Here is a 22103-nt window from a genome sequence, read left to right as displayed (position 1 = left end):
CTCCGAACTTCTCCCACACCCGCTGCTTTGCCTCTGACACGGCAGAAGCTGCCGCCCTTCTAGTCCTTCGATACCCTGCAACTGTTTCCGGAGTCCTCCCGGATAAAAAAACCCGGAAGGACTCCTTCTTCAGTCGGACGCCTTCCCTGACCACCGGGGTCCACCACAGTGTTCGAGGGTTACCGCCCCTTGAGGCACCTAAGACCTTGAGACCACAGCTCATCACCGCAACTTCAGCAATAGAGGTTTTGAACATCGCCCACTCAGGTTCAATGCCCCCAACCTCCACAGGGATAGCTGAAAAGCTCCGCCGGAGGTGTGAGTTAAAGATCCCCAGGACAGGGGCTTCCTCCAGACGTTCCCAGTTCACCCGCACTACCCGTTTGGGTTTACCAGGTCTGTCCAGAGTCTTCCCCCACCCCTTGATCCAACTCACCACCAGATGGTGATCAGTCGACAGCTCCGCCCCTCTCTTCACCCTAGCGTCCAAAACATGCGGCCTCAGATCAGATGATATGATTACAAAATCGATCATAGACCTTTGGCCTAGGGTGCTCTGGTACCACATGCACTTATGAGCATCCTTATGTTAAAACATGGTGTTTGTTATGGCCATTCCATGACTAGCACAGAAGTTCAACAACAAACGACCCTTCGGGTTTAGATCAGGGAGGCCCTTCCTCCCAATCACGCCTCTCCAGGTGTCTCCATCGTTTCCCACGTGTGCGTTGAAGTCTCCCAGCAAGACTACGAAGTCCCCTACTGGAGCCCCCTGCAAGGCTCCATTCAGGGTCTCCAAGAAGGCCGAATACTCAGAACTGCCCCGGGCTTCCTCCTGGCAGGGTCTCTCCTTTCCCTTTCTTTCATGAAGTCGTTTTTGAACCGTTCTTAGTCTGGCCCCTCACCTGAGACCAATTTGCCTTGGGAGACCCTACCAGGAGCACTAGGCTCCAGACAACACAGCTCTCAGGTTCATAGGGACACGCAAACCTCTCCACCACGATAAGGTGATGGTTCCCAGAGAGGACAGTGTGAGCAGTTTGCTGATAATGGCATACCTAACCATTAATTTAGTATGCAGTGTGCAGTATATACAACTTTTCCTGGAGCTATACTTCGAAATCTTGCCACATAGACTATTTTTTAAAGCTACATTATCAAAAGTTCATATATGCTTTCAAATGTAGCCATAGAGGATGTTGTGGGAACTCAGACTGCTCACTCTTCTAGCTGGTTAGTACAAGCGTTACTGAGTAATGGGCCACTTGGGGTTTTCCCTTAGCCATAAGGCCTGGGAGTAAAGCTTGTGAAGTGGTGATGGTAAACTGAGAGATGCTGTGTGGCCGAGGCAAGAAGGGACACTGATCACTCATTATTATTTTCATTATGTTTCAGGGTTGTCTGTCCCATTGTGAGGGAATTTCTTCAAATTTTGCACAAACTTGGGCTGCTTTTCATCTTTCTTATGTGTCTCCTAGCTTCCTTGCGTCCTTGCAAGGAAGAGACTCGAGGACTAAGAAGCCAAAGTTGGCAAATGAGAAATCCTTGGTTCCGTAGCGTCAGTCTTGAGCTGCGTTGGTTACCGTTGACGTGCTGCACAGTGTTACAAGTGGAGGTGTAGAAAAACACCTTTTTGGCCATAACTAAAGAATGCACTAATTATGTCAATTTCACACAAATGGGATAAAATGATGAAGTGATCATTTTGGACAGACATGGATGAAAACTGCAACTTGACCGGCTGGCAGAGGCGTACAACAGTCTCGTTGGAAACTATTTTAGTTTTTCGTATCAGGACATACTCTGTAATCATAAAGGTATTAGCTGCATCGTTGCACAAACAAGCATTTCCATAAAGGTGGGATCTTGAGGGTTTATCCACAGTGTTTCGGGAGGGAAATACACGGAGGAAGTCTCTCAGTTAAATGCATACAGCGTCCATAAGCACTTCCCCTTTTCCACTTGAGTGCTTGGCGTTCTCACCCCCCTCACACAGGAAGTGTATAAAGGGGGAGGTAATGGAAGATAAAGAGAGGCGCGACGACTTTCAGAGTCTCTTTAATCATGCAGGAGATGATCCAAGTGGGGAGTCCCCCACCTCGCCCATGCGTCACTCTGTCGAGACACACACACACACACACACACACACATACAATCCACATAGCACGACAGGCCTGATCTCTACAGGGACTATTTCTTGTAGATTCAGTGATACAGATGAAGAAAGCATTAAGGAGACAGCTGATGGGATGATATGAAAGGAGGAGGTGTTCACTCCTCTACCGCACCATATCAACCTCCTCCTGCAGTCCATTCAGTCAGTGTGTGTGTGGGTGTGTGTCTGCTCTGAGTGCTCTATTATAGGGCCACCTGCTTTTAAATATCTCATCACTTCCTGTGTGCACTCAGCAAACAAGCTCACTGCATTAGCTGCGGGGCGGAAGGAGGTGTGTGTGTGTGTGTGTGTGTGTGTGTGTGTGTGTGTGTGTGTGTGTGTGTGTGTGTGTGTGTGTGTGTGTGTGTGTGTGTGTGTGTGTGTGTGTGTGTGTGTGTGTGTGTGTGTGTGTGTGTGTGTGTGTGTGTGTGTGTGTGTGTGTGTGTGTCCTGCAGCACTCACAGCTAGGACACACTGAACTGTGTGTGTGTATGTATGTGTGTGTGGTTTGTTTCTGTGCATGTTGTGGGTTAGATGTTTGTGTTGCCGGCGTTTCCAGGATGCTCACATTAAGCCTCCACCGGCTCCTTCTATCATTTTAATGAATAATTAATGCAAACGACTGTAAAATGTATTGCTCGACTAGAGTTGCATTTTGGTAGGGAGTGCGTGCGCAGGCATGGCTTCGCTCTCCTGCTGTGATCAAGTGTTGTGAAATCCCCCTCCCTGTAGGATTACATCAATTAGTGTCACACTTAAAAAGAAAAAAAGAAGAGGAATTCTCAGCATTTAAATTGTACCCTGATATCCCCAGTGGAAGAGAGAGAAAAGAAAGCTGTCCTGGTGATTTTCATGGTAATTTGCAAGATTACAGTATGCTAATGTGATAATTACAGGGGATGCTTGGAATTAATCATCTTCGGCTGCCAATATTGTCGTGTTTATGGTTCGGATTACTGCGGCACGCGGTCGCACAGTTGCCTCCAAATTTCTTTCAGGCGACAATGTTCTTAAGTTGACACAATGCGAGGCTTCAGAAACTCGCTTTGTTTGTGATGTCTGCCTCTGCGAGCGAGTCTCATTAGAGAGAGAAGAGGAATTCTGTACCAGGAAGATTGGCACAGATCCAGCCGCACGGCACCCACTCACGCCTGCAAGCATTTCAAAGAGAAATGAAATATGCATCTTGATAGAAGAAGAACAGGCACATGCACAGTTACACACTTTATCACTCCCCCCCCCCCCCCCATTAATTAAGACTATTCTTGTGTATTTTTAATATCATGATTTATTCATGTGTGTGCAGAGCTTCTTATAGAGCACTTCTGTAAATACATAATGTCTCACACTGAGATCTGAGCTTCAGCTGATGCTGCCTTTTTCCCACCACTTATTATAGAGTCAGCTAATGAGTTATTGGACTAGCAGGGAGGCTGTGCAGTATATACATGAGCAGAGAGGCATTACATAAATCTACAGTGCCTCATCACAAGGCAATTTTTGAAGCTTGATTTGCTTAACTGGAAACCAGATTGAACATCTGAATCAGGTCATGGCAGTTTATGATTTAAATACTGATGCTTTCTTTCCAAGTAATGTTTTTGCAAGGTCTTTAGTAGGAATTGCAAATGTTCCCGTTTTGTTTCCCAGTCCGCTTGTTGGATCATTTGTTGTATTTGTTTTCCTGTCTGATGCTCTGATTGGCTCGACTCACCCCTCTGGGTGCACAAAGACGAAGACATCCCCTAAGTGCTCGCCTCGGGTGGTGAAGGTTTACCCCACCTTGCATCAGATGCTCGGCTGCAGCACACAGTAAGCTGGGAGGCCCAACACGCACTGTCTATGTGGTTGTGTTCCAGTTGTTTGGTGGGTCCACTGCAGGGATTTCTCAACTTCCAGCCATCTGCAGCGATTAATCGACCTAGTAGAAAAATAATCAGTAACTATTTAGATATTTGATTAGTTCGTCAGTTTTCATGCAAAAATGTCAGAAAATGCTGTTTTCAGCCTTTCAAATATGGAGAATTCATAAAGGGAATATCTTTGTGTTGTGAGAAACTGGGATAGACATTGTTCCCTGTTTTCTCACATTTTAGACCAAACGATTAATCTAGAAAATAGTGGACAGATTAATCAATAATTTACATATAACTACATCGAGTAGGGTCACAATTTACTCACAATGTAAACATTTGTTGTGCTTGTAATATAAAGAAAGGGGCCAGATTGCATTAAAAGTGCATTGTTCTTTTGTGTCAACGTAGGATCTACCGTAGCCCTGAACAGAGGTTTGAGCTGAACCCAGAATGTCCTTTAGTCCCAGGCAGCTCACCAGATATGTGGCAGTGTGCATAACGTCAGGCCTGTACAGAGCTTTGTATGATGGTATAATTAGGCCCTTCAGGTTGTGCACAGTGCAGTAGGTAGAGTAGATCAGACACTGAGCTATGCAGGGGACGACAACTGTTGGCTAAAGAGGAGCAGAAATTGAGCAGAAATTAAGATAATTCTGATCTCATAAATGTCTATTTCTCGCTAAAAGAGCGTAAGTATGCTGTTCATTCTGTCCCTGCTAGAAGCACTTTATGTTTATGGTTTATTTCGTTATGAATTGTTCCAACATTTGAATGATTTTATGATGGAAAAGGTTTCAGCTATGTTAGAATGTTGTCTAAACTCATTCAACTACAACTAAAATGTACTTGCAGCTATTAAATGCAGTAAAATATCTAATTCATCTGTCATACAGGCATACTGTCTATCCTTGTGCCAAGTCTCAAAATGCAGTTGTAATCATTAATGCTACACAAGAAAAACATGACAAGACAAACAGTATCTTAATTATATATGTTACTGGCCCCTGCACTAAGCCAGTTGTGTGTTCCTGGTCTGCTGTATCTGAAGGTACTTATGTTATTGCCTGTGTATGTCCTTCCACCGTATGTCTGCACATGCTTATAGAATTGCTTGTGTACTTTCGACAGTGTGAGGGTTTTACTGTAGCACTCCAGACAGTCTGAAGATTTCTCACGCTCTGTCCTTCTGCTCAGCCTGCGTGCATGTTGCCCCAAAAGTGTTTGCAAACACAGAACGAGTTTTAGCACTTGAAGCAACATTTCCCGCCGCAGTTAACAGCTGTTCAGGGTCTCTACAGCTCTTCAACAGGTCTCACAGTAACAGCTTGCAGTTAACTGACGTGCTTATCTAGGTTAGCTGTGCAGTATATGATCACAGCCTATTTATGCATCCCACACACATGTTTCACAGCAAAGTGAAATTGGCACATCGGGAGCATCATTGCTAGCACTGGGTATGAAAACCTGGAACCTGTTGCAAATGTTCAACTCAAATACAAGGACAAGAAGAGAGTGGACTCAAATCAATAAAATCCAAATACTCTTACACTTACATATTTAGTCTCAGTAAGTACAGTAAAGCAAGTATTAGTGTATGTCTTTAATGTCATCACTGGGAAAGTCGCATGTTGCTGCTGTTAGCTGTGAGTAGGGATGCTAATTTAACTCTTTAAAAAAATATTTTTACCAATTGCCTAACCTTGTAAACGTGCAGGAGTGCTGCTGTGCTGTGGTTGAAGTGCCTAAGAAGCCGTCCAGATGCTATGATAACCCGAGACACAAACAGTTTAAATCCATAATTTATCTCCAGCTGCAGTGTGTACGCAAAACACTCCACTGAGTCCCCAGCTCCCCCGTCTGGGAGTCAGCAGCCTCGATGCTGCATGCATTGTCGGGGACACATGTTCCCAGTAAGACTCCACCGCATTAGTGAGTTTTACTGAGAGGTGGAGCGCTGTGTGTCTGCCTGGCATAACGTTACTCCGTCACCTAGTGCACTGCAAGCCGTGTGTGTGTGTGTGTGTGTGTGTGTGTGTGTGTGTGTGTGTGTGTGTGTGTGTGTGTGTGTGTGTGTGTGTGTGTGTGTGTGTGTGTGTGTGTGTGTGTGTGTGTGTGTGTGACAATGAGTATGAAGTCAGTAATGCTATAGCTGTGAACGTCGCAGTGTGTGTACATTTTATTCTCCTTATTCTCCTTTTAGTGATGAGCTGCTTCTCTAAATTTTGCTCAAAAATAATATTCTTATTGTTGGGCACCCAGATATCTTACATGCACTACGGCTGAGTCGGGCATCCCTTTGTTGCATGTCGTCTCCCCGCTCTCTTCCATTTCCAGTACATCTGTACTATCTCTCTAATGAATGCAAAATTGCCTAAAAATGTTTTTTTGCCAGTTAACAGTTAAAGTTTATTATTAGCATCCCTACTTCAGGGCAATTTAAAAACAGGCGAGTAACATGAAGCAGTGTTTCTTGGAATAATAGAGACTTGTGTTTTGCAGAAAGAGGCAATAATAATAGACTAATCTCCCTCCCTAATTTGTTACTTAAATTATGCGCAGCAGCAAAATGAAAGCAGTCTCCATTAAGACCCACAGATCATTAAAGTCTACTCGGCAAAAGACAGAAACCACATTGAACTCCTCGAAAACAAATCTACAGTACAACACAATAATCTCCAATATAATTAAAGTTTCACATCAACCCTCCTCCATTTTTCACATCTGCAAGTATTGACTGAGCCGTCCCAGCATGTGGAAATAACTCACTTAATCTGTTTTTAGAATAGACACGAGGCTTGTTTACCACTAAAGACCTCCTGCTAAAGGAATATTTCCTCACTGGGATCAATAAACTATTACATTATCATTACGTTCTCACAATGTTTCAAGCTGTGCGGCAATTGTAATGTTTTGTCTGGGAGTACAAGGTGGCAAACCTGCAAAAAGCTCTGATTTGTATCTTCTGAAATACAATGTTCCTCCTGTTTTTATTCACCAGAGAGAAAATAAAATAAAAAAACAACAACTTTTATTGCTCATCCCATGCTGTCCATAACACAACTTTTTAGTGAGATATATCTTTTTTGGAAGGTTTCAATTTTCAGTGTGGTACACACAATACAGAAGCTCATGAACAAGGTTCAGCCCATTAATATATACTTTTAAATGGCACTGAGTTTACTCATTTCTGGTCTCAGTGAAGACTGTTCCCAACAAGTAGCAAAGTGATCAAATTAATAGCAGATTTGCTTTTTGTAGAAAAGTTTTCTGGGAGAGATGATTTGATGCCAAATGTGTGGAAACAGCTTGCAACAATGATGACGAAGAAGAGTTAGAGCAGGCGTGTGTAGGTGGAAGCAGGGTGCTAATGCCTTCACCTGTTGCCATGGCTGGACATTCACACAAACTCACATGGAGTACATCCCATTGGATACAAATAAATTAAGACTCACAAAGAAGGGGGAGAATAATTATACTGTATAAAAAGTATGGATTTTGTGATGAAAATTGGGACATTCTGCTGATGTTCACTGCTTTTTAAATAAAGTAAACTTCATGACAGAAAAAAGATTCAGACTGAGTCATTCCACCACAAAACAAGAAAAAGCAGTCGAAGGGAACCACTTCCACTTTTTCTGGATGGCAGCAGCTTTGCTCGAATCATTCCATAAATGTGTGTCGACAAATGGGGCCGTCACAAAGGGATGAGTCTGCTGTGTCTGACGCACATAAACAGCGACCACAAACACTTTCACTTCTAAAGTCAGATGGTCTGTCACCCAGCGCCTCTTCTCTTTCTGCCCCTCTGTCATTCATTTCCCCAGACAATAGATCGGGTTTTAATGGAGTTCAATCATTTAAAGGGATAGTCTGGATGTTTTGAAGTGGGGTTGTATGAGGTCTTTATCCACAGTCAGTGTGTTACCTGCAGTAGATGAAGGTCAGAACGCCCCCAGTTTGGAGAAACAGACAGGAGAACCAACAGAAAGCTGAGCAATGTACTGCTGTGGACGAGGGAAGCAGCTAAATGTATTTTCCCCTCGAAGAACACCGGAGTTGCTGGTCTACCACTCCTCTGATCAGTTAGTTAGTTTGTGTGACTTTGGTGGATCTGAGAACCATTTGAAACGCACACAATAACAAACTACCTGATCGGAGCAACTCCCGTGTTCTTCCAGGTGAAATTACCGTTTTTTTCAATAGAGTCCGGCGGCTTTAGTCAGAGTATAGATGGATATAACAAATTCAGTTCCTCGTTGAAAAGGGCTTACTGAAGGCAAGTTAAAGCGGTGAAAATAATTTAAATATAGCGTATAATTAAACTGATATTGGGTTTTGGTTGGGTCCCAAACATTTAGCTGCTGCCCCCGTCCACAGCAGTACACTGCTTAGCTTCTGTGCATGTTCTCCTATCTGCTTCTCCAAACTGGGGGCGTTCTGACCTTCATCTACTGCAGGTAACACACTGACTGTGGATAAGTACCTCATACAACCCCACTTCAAAACATCCAAACTATCCCTTTTGATATTTTGTCCTACTGAGATCACTTTCTGTAGTTGCTGCAGTTTTTAAATATCAACTGATATTTTACCCTTTAGTTGACATATTCCTCGGCGTTTGTTGAACCAACACTGTCATGTTTTGTCTGTTCAGGTGGCAGCCATCAACCCCAGCCACCCGCTCGCCCAGATGCCTCTGCCGCCCTCTATGAAGAACTGCATCCAGCTTGCTGCCTGCGAGGCCAGCGAGCTGCTGCCTATGAACCCCGACCTCCCAGCCGACCTCTTTACCTCCTGCCTCACCACGCCCATCAAGATCGCCCTCCGATGGTAATGTTTCTCACACTTTCTCTCCCTTCTCTCTGCTGCACAGTTTCTCACTTAAGCATTAAAAGTTCCAACATTCCAGATGGTACATTTACAATATGGCCTTAAATTTATGCTGAAGTACGGGGGAGCTGGGATTTTTGTCACCCGTTTTCCAATAATGAGCCCTAACAATCTGTAAACAGCGTGAGGTGACTCTTTGAATTCATACACAGGAGCAGTATGGTTAGGGTCTTTCTCAGTGGATAAGACGATGTTAAAGAAAGTTCTTACTCTGAAAGAATTTGAATAACTTTTCTGCTCATGATCACTTCAGTCTTGCGGTGGCCTACCTATCCTGTTTGAATGTCTCTTGACTAAAAATCAGTCAAGGCTATTATAATTAGTATGAGGTTATGTTTTAAAAGGTTAGAATATGTTTTATTTCAAGATTGTAGATTGATTTTCTGCTAGATAATGCTTTATTTCTCTATAATATAAAAAACAAACAAAAAAAACATTTCCCTTTAACACCAGTACCGCTGGGCTCTTTACAGGTACCATTTCTTTCCCACGCCCAAGAGCATGTTTATCCCTTTTGTGCGGGCTGATGGGTCATCAACACCTCATCAGTCTCCATCTCTTTAATGCATTGTGCCAAAGTTTCCATCTCTTCAGTGCAACAAGGACATCCGGCGTTACGCAGCCCCCACAAACCACACACAGCCAGACGACTGATCCGATAGCTTGAAGCTACATAAACCCTGGTATACTCTTAGCAGTGTAAAATTGACTATTTTCATATGCAGTCTATTTTTAGAACAAATACTTCCACGGTGCCAACCAATACAGTAATCGTCCATGGCGAAGCAAAATTATTATAGCATACGGTGAGATTAGTGCTATTTTGGTAAATTAGTTGGCTCCATTTAGCAAATAAAATATTTTAATTTCAATCTTGATTAGCTGAGCATCTCATGCTTTTTTGAGCTTTAAGCTGATATAAGCGTGTAACCAGCAGCGTATAACCACAGCGTGTAACCAGCAGCGTGTAACCAGCAGCGTGTAACCAGCAGCGTGTAACCAGCAGCGTGTAACCAGCCGCGTATACCATAAAAGGTTTGAAACAAATTTCTCTTGAAAAATAAAACTAATTTGAATCAATTTCAGCATATATATTTTTTAATGCCAAGTAACATGAATGTAATATAATCACAAAGAACTACACGATTAGATTTTCTCTAATGAAAGACCGACAATAAGCCCCCTCAGGATTTATTTCTGTCTCTTTCTTGCCCCGTGTATCGTTCAGATCAACAGTCAACACACAAGTTGCCTTCCATACCAACATATAAAACTAATTACAATCTAGAAACATTAGTGTTCAAATAAGTTACTTTACATAAATAAGATTCCTGATTGTATAATATATATGTGTATATCATGAGATAAGTTCGATATCTTTGCTTACACACATTACAGGTAATTTATCAGACGCTCTTATCCAGAGAGACTTGCAGTGAACTAACTACAGGGACAGGGAGCAGCTCAGGGTTAAGTGCCTTGCTCAGGGGCACAATGGTGGCAGCTCTGGTGTTGAACTCACAACCATCTGGTGTTGTATTTGGAAGCTAGACCACTAGGCCATCACCACCCACACATTATTGGATGAATACTGTTAGCCTACAAACCTAGTGTGATTATAAGTGCATGCAAGTGAATATTGGCTTGCAAATTAGTTTCTGTGTCACATTCATTGTCTCAATGCGCTTATCCGGCCATTATGCAAATGCAGAAATTTGGCTGCTAGTGGAGAGTACCAACGTTAATCGGCGATACTTCTAGCGATTAAAGGAAGCTTTTATCATTAAAACAAAACACCAAGAACTAATCTATTTGGTTTTCTAAATGTTGTTCTGTCATAATGATAATATAAAAGGCATTAAGAAAAGTCAGTGCAGGAGGGAAACATATCAGACACAATGACTGAATAAGTCAAATTTAGGACAGTGTTAAATTCTAGTGTTAACCGTGCTGGACGCCGTGTTTCATTAATTTAGTTGCGTCTGTTAGTGGCGGGTTGGATCCCTGCTGAGGACACAATGATGAGTCCAAACCTTCCTCTGAGCTCTGACCCTGCTCAGTATTCAGCTATGATGAGAAATATTCAGCCATGATGAAAAATGTAAAACCAACATCATCCACACCGATGCAAGGCTGATGATCCCCCCAGAGGACGCTTCAGTAAAATAGGTGAAAGATATTCAGCCGAAATGTGTTTGGACTTGGCTGATACAGTGGCATGATGTAAACGCACCTGATGCATCGTGCAGAGGACTGTACAGATGGAGCTTCCAGCCTAACCACGGGAGCATATGGGTTGCGTCAGACAGTCAGCTGTGTGGTGCACACTGAGCGTGTGGGGCTTGCACACCCAGGCAAAGGTGATTGCATCACCTCCGATCCCCTGTAAACACACACACACACACACACACACACACACACACACACACACACACACACACACACACACACACACACACACACACACACACAGATACATCATTCATGTTCTACATACACGTGATGTAACTTCACATCCTGTATGTAGGGCAAAGTGTCGAAAGTTGGCTTTGAATGCTTGGTCAGATCTTTCTCATATATTTCCTAATTTAAATCATGAAGTCAGCTAACTTTGATAGTTTTTGACTGTATTGCACAGGTAACGTATGGCTGCTTGTGTTAAGATTAAACACTGAATCATTAAGAATGGGGCATATTTTGTTCAATATAAAAAGTTTTTAGTTGTTTTTTTGGGGGGAAAAACATGGGTACAACTTAAATATTATTAATATTGTTAAACATATTTTGCTTAGTGTGCGTACCAAAACTCAGGTAGGATCAGAGTTAATATAATACGTTTTTTTGAGCCAGAAGTGACCGTATTTGAAAGAGAGGGTGGAGCTGGGGAGGACAGACATTCCTACGCCTCTATCCTGATTGACAGACTGCTGTGCTAGCAACTTGTCAATCACAAGGTAGCGCAAGTCCAAATGTGTGCTGTGACAAAGGCCTGTTTAGTAGCGATTGTGTGTCGGATTTTTAAAGGAAAGAAAACATTTTTATTTATTTTTTTGCATTATGATTATTTTAGTTTTACACTGGAATTAGGCCGCAGCAAAACTAAAGTATCACCTATTTATTTCTCTTACCATTATTTACTTTATTTTTTGCATTTTTTGCTTCAACACAATTGATGCAACATGTTAACATCAAACTATAAAGCAAGGAATGTCTGTCTGTCTGTCTGTCTGTCTGTCTGTCTGTCTGTCTGTCCTTTGCATAGCTTGATAAATAGATTGATGAGCACCTTATCTTCCATGCACTACACTACCTGCTCAGATGCTCTCTACCTGCAGTGTACAAAGTCCCTGTGGTGCCATAAATCATTACTTACGCGCACAGTTTTTTTTGCATTTTAATAACTGAATTCACTTTGCCCACACTAAAAGTCACAGGGATGATTTAAGAAGTTTTCAAATACAAATTTGAAAGAGACGGATAACTTTAAAAAAAGAAAGTGTCTGAGTGAGGATGACAGGTTGCCTTCAGGAGGTGTCCTCGAGCTAGCCGAATGTTCCTTTTCTGACAGAAATGTTGAAGACTTGCGTTTATCTTTCTCTGCTCTAAATCCACACCCAGCCCTGACCTTCAGAATAATGAGGTCTCAGTATTATGCCATTAATATTGATATCCCTTACCAACATTCCTTTTCAGAGAACAAGTTTCTTAAAGCCTGCTGGACAATATTGACTGTGACTTTCCCTTAACACCCTCTGCCGCCAGAAATGGATGTTGTGGCTTGCGGTGTGAACGTCAAGCTTCAGTATTAATGAATTGAACTTGTTGGGCGGTAATGAATCAGTGGGAATTTAGTTATGTATTACTGTATGGTATATGCATTATATATGAAAAATCCTCACATAGTTAAGTTTGATAAGCTCATACAGCGTAAATGTTACATGAACGCCAACGCTTCAAAAGAAAATATTCAAACTTATGATGCGTTTATTAATTATTTTATTCAGCCTTTACTTACACCTGGAAGGAACATATATACAATATAAACATAGAATAAATGATGATTCATTCACATTAATGTTCAAAATTCATTCTTTAAAGATGAGTGTTACAAATCCAATCAGTTTCCCTGCAGGAGGCAGCCCTGTGTGCTTCTGGGAGGGACATTAATACTTCCAGATATATTATACATCCACTTCCTGCCAGGTTAGGTACAGAAAAACAATTTGACTGAGAATAGTCCCATCGCTCGAGAAACCTCCCGACCAGATTAAACCTACCAGCTGTGGACTGCATCTACATCAACCTGGCCTCCAGCTTTCCCTGAGACCCTGAGCTCTTCACGAGTCTACAAAGATGCTGCAGCTGCATCTCACCACTTCCCTCTTCCTCGTCTTCCCATAGTTAATTGCCGTTTCCACTGTACGCTTATTTATTTCTAAATAAAGACATGCCGAGCTGTCTTCTCCTTAATGTTACACCGCCCCAGAGTGAGACACGGTGAGAAAATGAGGAAGGGATGGGGTGGAGTTTGGCAGGGTAAGAGTGGGCGGATGGAGGGATTCACTGATGTGCCGGCTTACCTTGGCTTTAAAACTTTAATGAGATGCATTGAGGGATGGATGATGGGGTTTACAGAGAGAGAGAGAGAGTTGGGGAGAGCAAAGCAGAGTGAGTGCATGTGTACCTTTCATTGCTCAGCTGAGCAGAAAATCATTACTGATGGAGCGCCATCTTCAAGGGATTTCCCCACCGCTGCGATGGATGGGGGAGGTGAGCGTTTGAAAACAGAGACACCAGGGGTTTGCAGGGGAAGGAAGAAAAGTGCAGGGTGTGTATTTTAGCCATGCAAGAGGCAGGCCTCTAGAGTCAGTGATGTCAGTCAGTCTGATGGTACAGTTGCTCTGTCAGCACTTTTGTCCATTGCCATGAAATTTGGTGCAGTGGTCAAGATCTGCAGAGGATGAATCCTAATTACTTGACTTTAGTTATCGTCTAACTTTTTAGATGGCACCACCAGCAGGATAAGGTTTTTAATCAGCCAGTAAAATACCTCCACCTCTCCACACATGGAATAGCACAGATAACTAAGGCAGATTTACTATTGTAATGTTACCGCAGGCAGGTACAATAATTTAAAAAACATTTTTCTTTTTTTTTTTTAAAGCAAGAACTTACTAGGGGTGTAAATCCCAAGTTTCATCACAATACAAGATATACATTCTCTGGACAACGATACAATTTTTGCTGCTATCACAAAGTCTGCTAAGATTTGCATATGTTTCAATTCAGGGACGTGCGATTGATCCGTTACATTTATATCCACTCACAAAAAGCAACATATGATTTGACAATTTTATTACTGGGCTTTTGAGACATTTAAATGATTGTTGCAACGTTTGATCATTCAGTCAATAAATCATCCATATCGTTATAGTTGCACCGCTTATTTACACGTTCAGCACGGCACATTAGGTCTTCTTGCAGTAACAAAGAGAACAACTATTGTGTTTTAATTAGAAGGAATACGGGGCATGCAACAGATCGGAGAGAGAGAAAGCATTTTGCAGCCGCTTCCTGCTGGAGTACAAGACACGGCCTGTTCTTATTCACTGTGAATTTGTCTCTTTTTAAAGAGCCAATTTTGACCACTCATGAAGACGAGAAAGATTTTCTAGGAGGAACCTGTTCCATCACTGCCAGGCCGAGGTGAGGGTGCAGCACCTCTCTTACAGCTTCTGTCTCCTCGTTATTGCACCAGCTCCACATGCTTAACTCTGTCCCTGGGGTGCTGTGGTTCCCATGCACTCTCACAGTGTACTGTATACCTGCTGTTAAAGCAGACAACGGTGAGCAAAGCCTTTCATCATTGCTGCTTAGCTTTTACAGGCACGGTGACCTCAGGTACAATAGCATCTCATCATCTTTATGTACACTATGTGCTGTACACCATGTGTAAAGGGCAGGAACTCGGATGGGATTTGAGTGGAAATGCAGCAGCGAGGGTGAACACATCTTGTATTCCTTTCAATCAGTGGGCGCTCCGAATGCACGTACGCACGCACATGGCTGCATTTCTGTCCTCACGTTTTAGTTCCTATAGGGAGAACAAGGAAAGTTTAACACTGACAAAAAATGCCATTTGTTGCCTTAAAACACACACATACACATACACATACACACACACACACACACACACACACCACAATGTCCTTGTCCTGGAGCCTTGGGTTTAATAACTAAATAGTAAATGACTTTAAATGTTGGCAAAGAAATCCCTCCCCCCGTCTCTTGATGTAGAGTGACCAACAGAGGGAACTCTTACATAACTCTGCATATGCCTTATCTCTGTGGACGGGAAGAGAGCAGCGAGTTTACCTCAGCCCATTTAATTTATTTACATTTATCGTATTCATGTTCAAGCACATTTATCATAATGTGTTATCATTTGAAATGTTGTGAACTTATGTAACAATGAGGGATTGTGTAAGAAGCAGTTTAAATGCAAATATTATTTTGTTCTCATAGTCGTTATACTGTACATATACAGCATGCCCATACAAAGTGGAATCAGAATGCCGACATCGTCAGGTTCAGCCCGTTTGCATAAAATGATACCGGTTTATATTTGTTCACTGGACAGATCGGTGAAACTGGAAATTGACCCAATTCTCAACAGAATTCTCGTGGTGCCGAGTCTGGACTCTCGTGGTGCCGAGTCTGGACTCTCGTGGTGCCGAGTCTGGACTCTCGTGGTGCCGAGTCTGGACTCGGACTCGTGGTGACTTTCTCAAAGGGGGAGAAGAGACAATAGATGCAAAGAGAGGATGCAGTGTATTGTCCATCCATCCATCGTCTACCGCTTATCCGGTCGGGTCCTATTGTAGACATGATATTAGAAGAGTTAACAGCAAAGATGTGCTGAACTGCTGGCTGAGTCTCCTGGAGAATAATGAGTTCAGAGACATCTGGATGAAGCGTCAACAGGAGCCATGTGACACGCTGTCCTGGGCAAAAGAAGGAGAGAGGGAGAAAGGAAAAAGGAGAGAATCCTCAATACCGAACAAGTTGAGCACAGCTTCCGTCTTCTGCAAATGAGTAAGATATAAACTTTTCAGAGACACAGATGTGGGAAATGAAGGCATAGTAAGAATCAAAACTAACCAGCGAAGTTTCAACAAATCAGATTTATAATTTAGAAGATTTCACAGAACATACTCGGTGTGATACGTGTTATGTATATTGTAGGAGAGTGACGGAACAGATTAAGTTTGAGATCACCCAGCAGTCCCTCCAGCACATGACTGATAGAGACTTGGGACATGAAGGCAGATTGAAGGAGTAATGAGCTGTAGGAGTCTGCTCCTCCACCCACCCTGGGAGCACTACAGTGGGTTCCTCACAAGATCCACTTCATTTCCCATCTCATAGTTTAATATGTACATGCCCACCCTTACCCTCTCCTCTCTGCACCCACGCACTCGCTCTCTCTTCTTCACTAATCCAATTAAAGCTTGCTATTGGATTTCCCCTTCATCTCTGAACTCCTGCCGTCCTCTACTTCTGTAACTCACCTGTCCGTGTTCTCTCCTTCCGGGAACGTTAAGTTCACCAACCATAGCTGTTGGTGTTGGTTGCATGCCTACAACCAACTACCAAACTAATTGCAATTCATGATATTGTCCCAATAGTTGTCAAAATATGCTTACAAATCTTAAAATTGCTCTGAAACTTACTGGATTACTTCATCTTCCATTTTTTAAAGAAACTAAACATATTTGGCACCACAAATGGAACATCCTTTTTTTTAGTGAAAATCAAACAATCTTAAATAAGGCAATTATAAATCATAAGGTTCCCCTGCATAAATAAAGGAGAAATATACTAAATTGTAACATTTTGTAAGTCTGTTCTGTGTCTGCATGATAATTCCTGTATTTCTTAAATCAGGCTCTATTTTTCACTTCTCTCCCATGAAGGCGAGCTGGGAGTGTTTTTTATCCCGATCCTCAATAAAATCCTACAGAGTCATCTGTATTGTTTGTATCTGGTACGTCACTTTATCAACCAGAGCGAACAAAATACTTGAAGCAAAATGCTCCTGAATAAAAGAATAAGGCTTATAATGTATATTAATATTTCATTTGATTTCACCCCCCCAGCAGAAGATGCATTTAAATTGGCATCAAAACGTACAGTTTACTACGGTTAAAGCAGGAACGTCTGTCAAACAGTCTGCATTGATCTATAAAGGGATAAGAATGATTCTTACAGTCTCTGCCGTCCACAGCTGCTTTATACTGTAAGAAAAGCTTCTCCTTTAGTCCATTAAATCCCTGCAGGGATCCCTGAAGGCAGCAGGACACAAGCAGATAAATCTGCAGCCTCCAATTTAACAAGTGATGCACCTCAGTGTGATGACACAGCTTCATTAAATAAGGCTACAAAGTGACCACGCACTCTACACATCAGATTGGTCTGTTTATAACTTGTGTGGCAGTCATTGGATTATTGGAGTTCATTAATCCTGTGTCACAGCCTCCTCATTTTACCATATGATGTTACCGTGTATTCAAACTGAAATAGCATCGAAATGATGCATACAAACCACTTCCTCAACCTTTTTGATGTTGAATGTGATTTCCTAAAGAAGCATCTTTCCATTGCTCAACCTATTTGTGTCATGCTTCTCTGTGATTGGCTCAGCTGCTTCATAGCGATGACACCAGGGGTGTGACCGGCTGAGAGCATGTTCATTAGTCCCCACACCCTCTGATCCATATTCCACTTCAGCCCCTTTGCACTTACATCAACCAAATCAGCAGGTGTGCCCGAGACCGACCACTCTGCACATCTAGTTGAGCTTTCACAATTAAAATAGGGCCCTACATATCTGCGAAAGTGTGCAAGATGGACAGTTAGTAAAATATTTACACGTTCCTATATGGCAAAACTGATTACTGAGACAGATTTTACTGCTCACTCAATATTTATAGATCTTTAAAATCATCTGCTTCATGTGTTAAATTAGTGGCTTTAAATATATAATATTTCTGACTAAGGTTAGAGATATACTTGCTTTTTAACCATGCTTTCACATTTATCTTTAGGTATTATGTGTAACATTATCTCTATATTTTTAAACCTAGAGACATTTGTAATCACAGATCTTTGATGTGAAACTGCTTCATTCAAGCTTGACTCATGTCTGAGATGAATTATCAGTAATGTTTGACAGTGTCCTACTTTGAGTTGTTAGCATTTACACTTCCCCTGAAGTCATAGGTTTTTCCTTTACATGCTGTAAATGCACCTCTAATTAGCACATACTAGGTTGAAAGCATCATCCGGCTGAAGTGCGTTCAGCAGATATCTGACAAAGACCAGCGAGTTTTAGGTGAGAGCAGAGTGAGCACAGATCTGAAAAGATACCGCACCTTCCTGGATAAAAGCTCTCTCCACTGACCTTACTACTCATTCATAGCATTCAGCCTCACCGTGACGTCTGGTCTGGTTTCAGCTTGTACAATAATGATGTTCTCTTATGCTGTAAGAATGCACACATCTGCAACCCTGCCTGAGGTGGTCACAGGAATACAATAGATTGACACCCTTATACCCTATTATTAAGATTATTCCTCTGCTCTTCTTTAAAGAGACAGTACGTCACTCTGGTGCCGTGGGATCTCATTATTCTCCAGCATCAGGAAGAACCTTTGAATACGACAGCTATAGATCACGTCACAGTCGGGGAGGATCACTTGTTGGATCCAAAGTCCTAATCCATGCATGACTTTTATCCTTTGTTGGTGGTTTCAATCTTTGGTGGAGGAAACGGCATAGCATAGAGGTATTGCAGGAGGGTCGCAAAATTGTTTGTAGATAAAGCAAAAAAAAAAAAAAGAAGAAGAATCTTTTTTTTTTGTTGCTTTGCATTCACATTCCCTCCGCTGTACTTCACGAAGGGTGGCGACTACAGTCAGAGACAGAGTGGAGGAAAGGACTGCTTCAAGCCTCTTCTGTACAATAGATAGATCGATACTTTATTTATCCTGAGGGAAATTCAGGAAAACAACACGAAAAACACGGAGCTACTGGAGAAGCTGCCACTCGCGTCGGCGCCAACTACTTATGTGTATATATATAATATATACAATAGGGGGTCCCTGCACCACACTACACCAGTTTGGGGGTCCTTGGCCTGAAAAACGTTGAAGACCCCTGCCATAGAGAATTATCACACTCTGTTCCCCTTAGATTTATTGTTTTGATTTTGTGGCCCACGGCTCGACTGTTGGTTCAGTCTCACAGCTCTCATCAATGCTGTTTCTAACGGCAACAGGTGGCTGTTTTCTGCAAAAAAGTCTCTAATATTTTTGACTTTTCCTAAAATGGGTTTATTTATCATCTAGTAAATGATGGGGTTTGTGGGATGAAAACTGCAGAGTCATGTTTTACCCATCATAGAAACTGCTGTATAAGGCTCTTCATTCGACACCTGTCCAGTTCATCCTGTCACCTAGCAATGCTCATAAACACAAGAAATGAACGGTAGCAAAAGAAACATAAATGTCAGGACATGAGTGAAGGAGAATGTGATGGGGAATAGTTATGGACGGAGATTGACCCGTCATTTTCATCTGTGTAGGAGTATGAGCATCCACCCCGTGCAGTGTGTGGACGGTGCACCGTGTGTGTGTGTCTGTGCATTGGTGTGTGTGAGAGAGGGAGGGTGCATCTTTTCCTGCTGCAGCTCTGCTTCTCTTCATTTGCTGAGTAGCATAATAGCCCTTTATTATTAACATTTTCCTTTAGCTCATGTTCTTCTACATTGAATTGTATTGTTTAAATGGCTTCGTGATTTATTGTTGGGCATATGTCACGTGTTAAATGGACTTCTTCTTCTGTATTTAAATAAAGCGAGTGTGAAATGAATCAACTGAATTTTAAAAAGTTACTTATTATTCAAAATGAATGAAGCTGTTGTGATGGGGGGTACAAGTGACCCTGTGTTGGTTCCAGGAGGTTTTTGAATGTTGACGCTTCAAATGTTAAGTTCAGTTGACTTCAGTGACTTTTGCATTAGAATGAAGAAACCAAACAACCAATGCTTCTCTCAGTGTTTCTGCAGTGGATGTGTGACACACACACTCCTGCTCTCCTGCAGGTTTGTGATGACTCGCAGTGAGTTCCTGTGCGTCTGTCGAGGCTGCACACGGCAACCTGCTGTGACTTACAGCTGGGCCGACCTGTCAGAGCTAACCACCCACAGTAAACAATAACCCCCCTGCCAGACGTTCCAGAAATATGACTTGGCCTGCCCCCTCCCCTTTGACTGCAGCTCAGCCAAAATACACTTATCAAAATGCTCAGTGGTTGTAATCTTTGAAGCTCTCATTTTTCATTTGAGTGTTTTATCCGTTGATTGTCTCTCTCGTAGGTCGTAAAATGTGTACTGTAGGGGCCAAACGCTTTTATTGCTTTGTCTAGTCTGTGAGCACCTCTTGTTTCCTTTCCAGCTCTTAACACCAGCTTTTACTTGTCTGTTTTTCCCCAGGTTTTGTATGCAGAAGAGTGCCAAGTTGGTGCCAGGGGTGACGTTAGACCTCATCGAGAAGTAAGTGGCACTCCTACGCCATCCTAAATACATTTTTAAAACACACTCTCTCCCTGTTACTGTCTCAGTCACTCAGGAGGCTGCAGTCTACAGAGATCATTATCCGGTTTTCCTAGTGTCTGTCTCTCTGTCTATCTCCCTGTCTGTCCCTTTTTCCTCTCCTCTTTATTGTCAGCCCACTTCATGTTGTTTTCCATCCTAGAGTTATAATTATCTGCCTTTGTTTCCCCCTCTCAGCCAAAGCGCCAGCAGTTTGGCAGATTTAAAGCTCCACATTTCTTCAATAAACCTCCGGGTGCCGAGCGGCTGAGTCCTGCTCCTAGGCACACACTCTGAGTGATATTAGCGCTCAATATGGATGTCATATCCATAGTTTCAGTAGTTTGTCAGATCCATCGGGGATTGTCTTTTCGTTTTTTCCCCCCTTACGTGCGGGGAGAGTAAAATGACACCTATAAACTAAGTTGGTTGAGGAGGTTTTAGAAGTAGTAAGTAACTCTAAAGCAGACTGTCATATATTTTTGGAAAGCACCTGAGGTGCTAAATTTGAAGTGTCTCAGCAGTCTCCTAATGACGTTTGCTTAAAGGTGAATAATCGCTTCTGTTCACATCCTCAAACTATGATTTCAGTGTTCCACAGACAACCAGACACAGTTTTTGAGTGCATGTACACACATCTGTACTTTCTACTCTACTTTAATTAGTTTTTGTCTGAGAGTTCGTGAAGAGACACTGAGTCTCCTCGTCTCCGTCGTGTGTCCTACAGAGCTGTCTTCACTGTTTGTTGCGTGTGTTTGTGGTCGTTCGGATGCACTCCTACTTTCCAGTCCAACCGTATCTTTTATGTGCTCTACTTTGGAGTGAATAAATAGGAGCCTATATTTACCTCAAGTGCAGCCATTGTTTTAAACAGGCTTTTATTACAGATGGTCCTTTAGTTCAAATGGACCTATTTTTTATGTTTGTCCCGTTTTTTATCTGCCCCATTTTTTTATTTGCTGCGTTTAATGCAAACTCATCACTTTCTGTCTGTTATGTTGATGCATTCAGTATAATGTAATATTTTCACAGCAGTAACCACGTAGTACAACATTAGAGTCATGTCATGCTCCTCAGTCGGCTGCTCTGAGTTTCCCTTTTCAACACGTTCAGTGTTGAGCGACTGTCAGTGGCACGAAACACTTTCTGCACTAATGTTTTAGATGAAAGAAAAGGCCCTCCACACGCTCAAGGAACACACTTCTTCCCTTTCCTGCTAGTAGGGATGTCACGATACCAGACATGTTGTAGTGGATACCAGTACCAGTGAAATTCCACGATTCTCGATACCCAACACGATCCCACGGTAAAAAAACTATAAATCCCATGTACTTCAACGCGCACTCTTTTATTACCATTTGCACACTGGTTTTTGTTAAATGGGTCATAATTCCTTCGAATATCCTTCTTATATTGCTGTGAACACTTCTCCTTCAAACAACTGTATTATTCAAGTTTCTCTATTCAGCCCAGCAGGGTCCACTGTTTCCTCATGCGCTGCTCGTAATATCTCAGAAACCGTTTATTGAAGAAGTAACATATCTTCTTA

At 42.3% G+C, this 22103-nt stretch overlaps 1 protein-coding gene across 9 annotated transcripts in view; it reads left to right on the top strand.

Annotated features, from left to right (window-relative positions):
- Positions 1-22103, top strand: part of rptor (regulatory associated protein of MTOR, complex 1) — a 174239-nt gene that overhangs the window by 64758 nt on the left and 87378 nt on the right. For all 9 annotated transcript variants that reach the window (XM_029445530.1, XM_029445444.1, XM_029445202.1 and 6 more), the window contains 2 exons: positions 8666-8841; positions 20456-20515. In XM_029445530.1, the coding sequence (XP_029301390.1) occupies positions 8666-8841; positions 20456-20515 (236 nt within the window). The remainder of the gene's footprint in view (positions 1-8665; positions 8842-20455; positions 20516-22103) is intronic.

Source organism: Cottoperca gobio, chromosome 1 (genome assembly GCF_900634415.1).
Source record: "Cottoperca gobio chromosome 1, fCotGob3.1, whole genome shotgun sequence".
NCBI lineage: Eukaryota > Metazoa > Chordata > Actinopteri > Perciformes > Bovichtidae > Cottoperca > Cottoperca gobio.
This window is presented reverse-complemented; position numbering and strand designations above follow the sequence as displayed.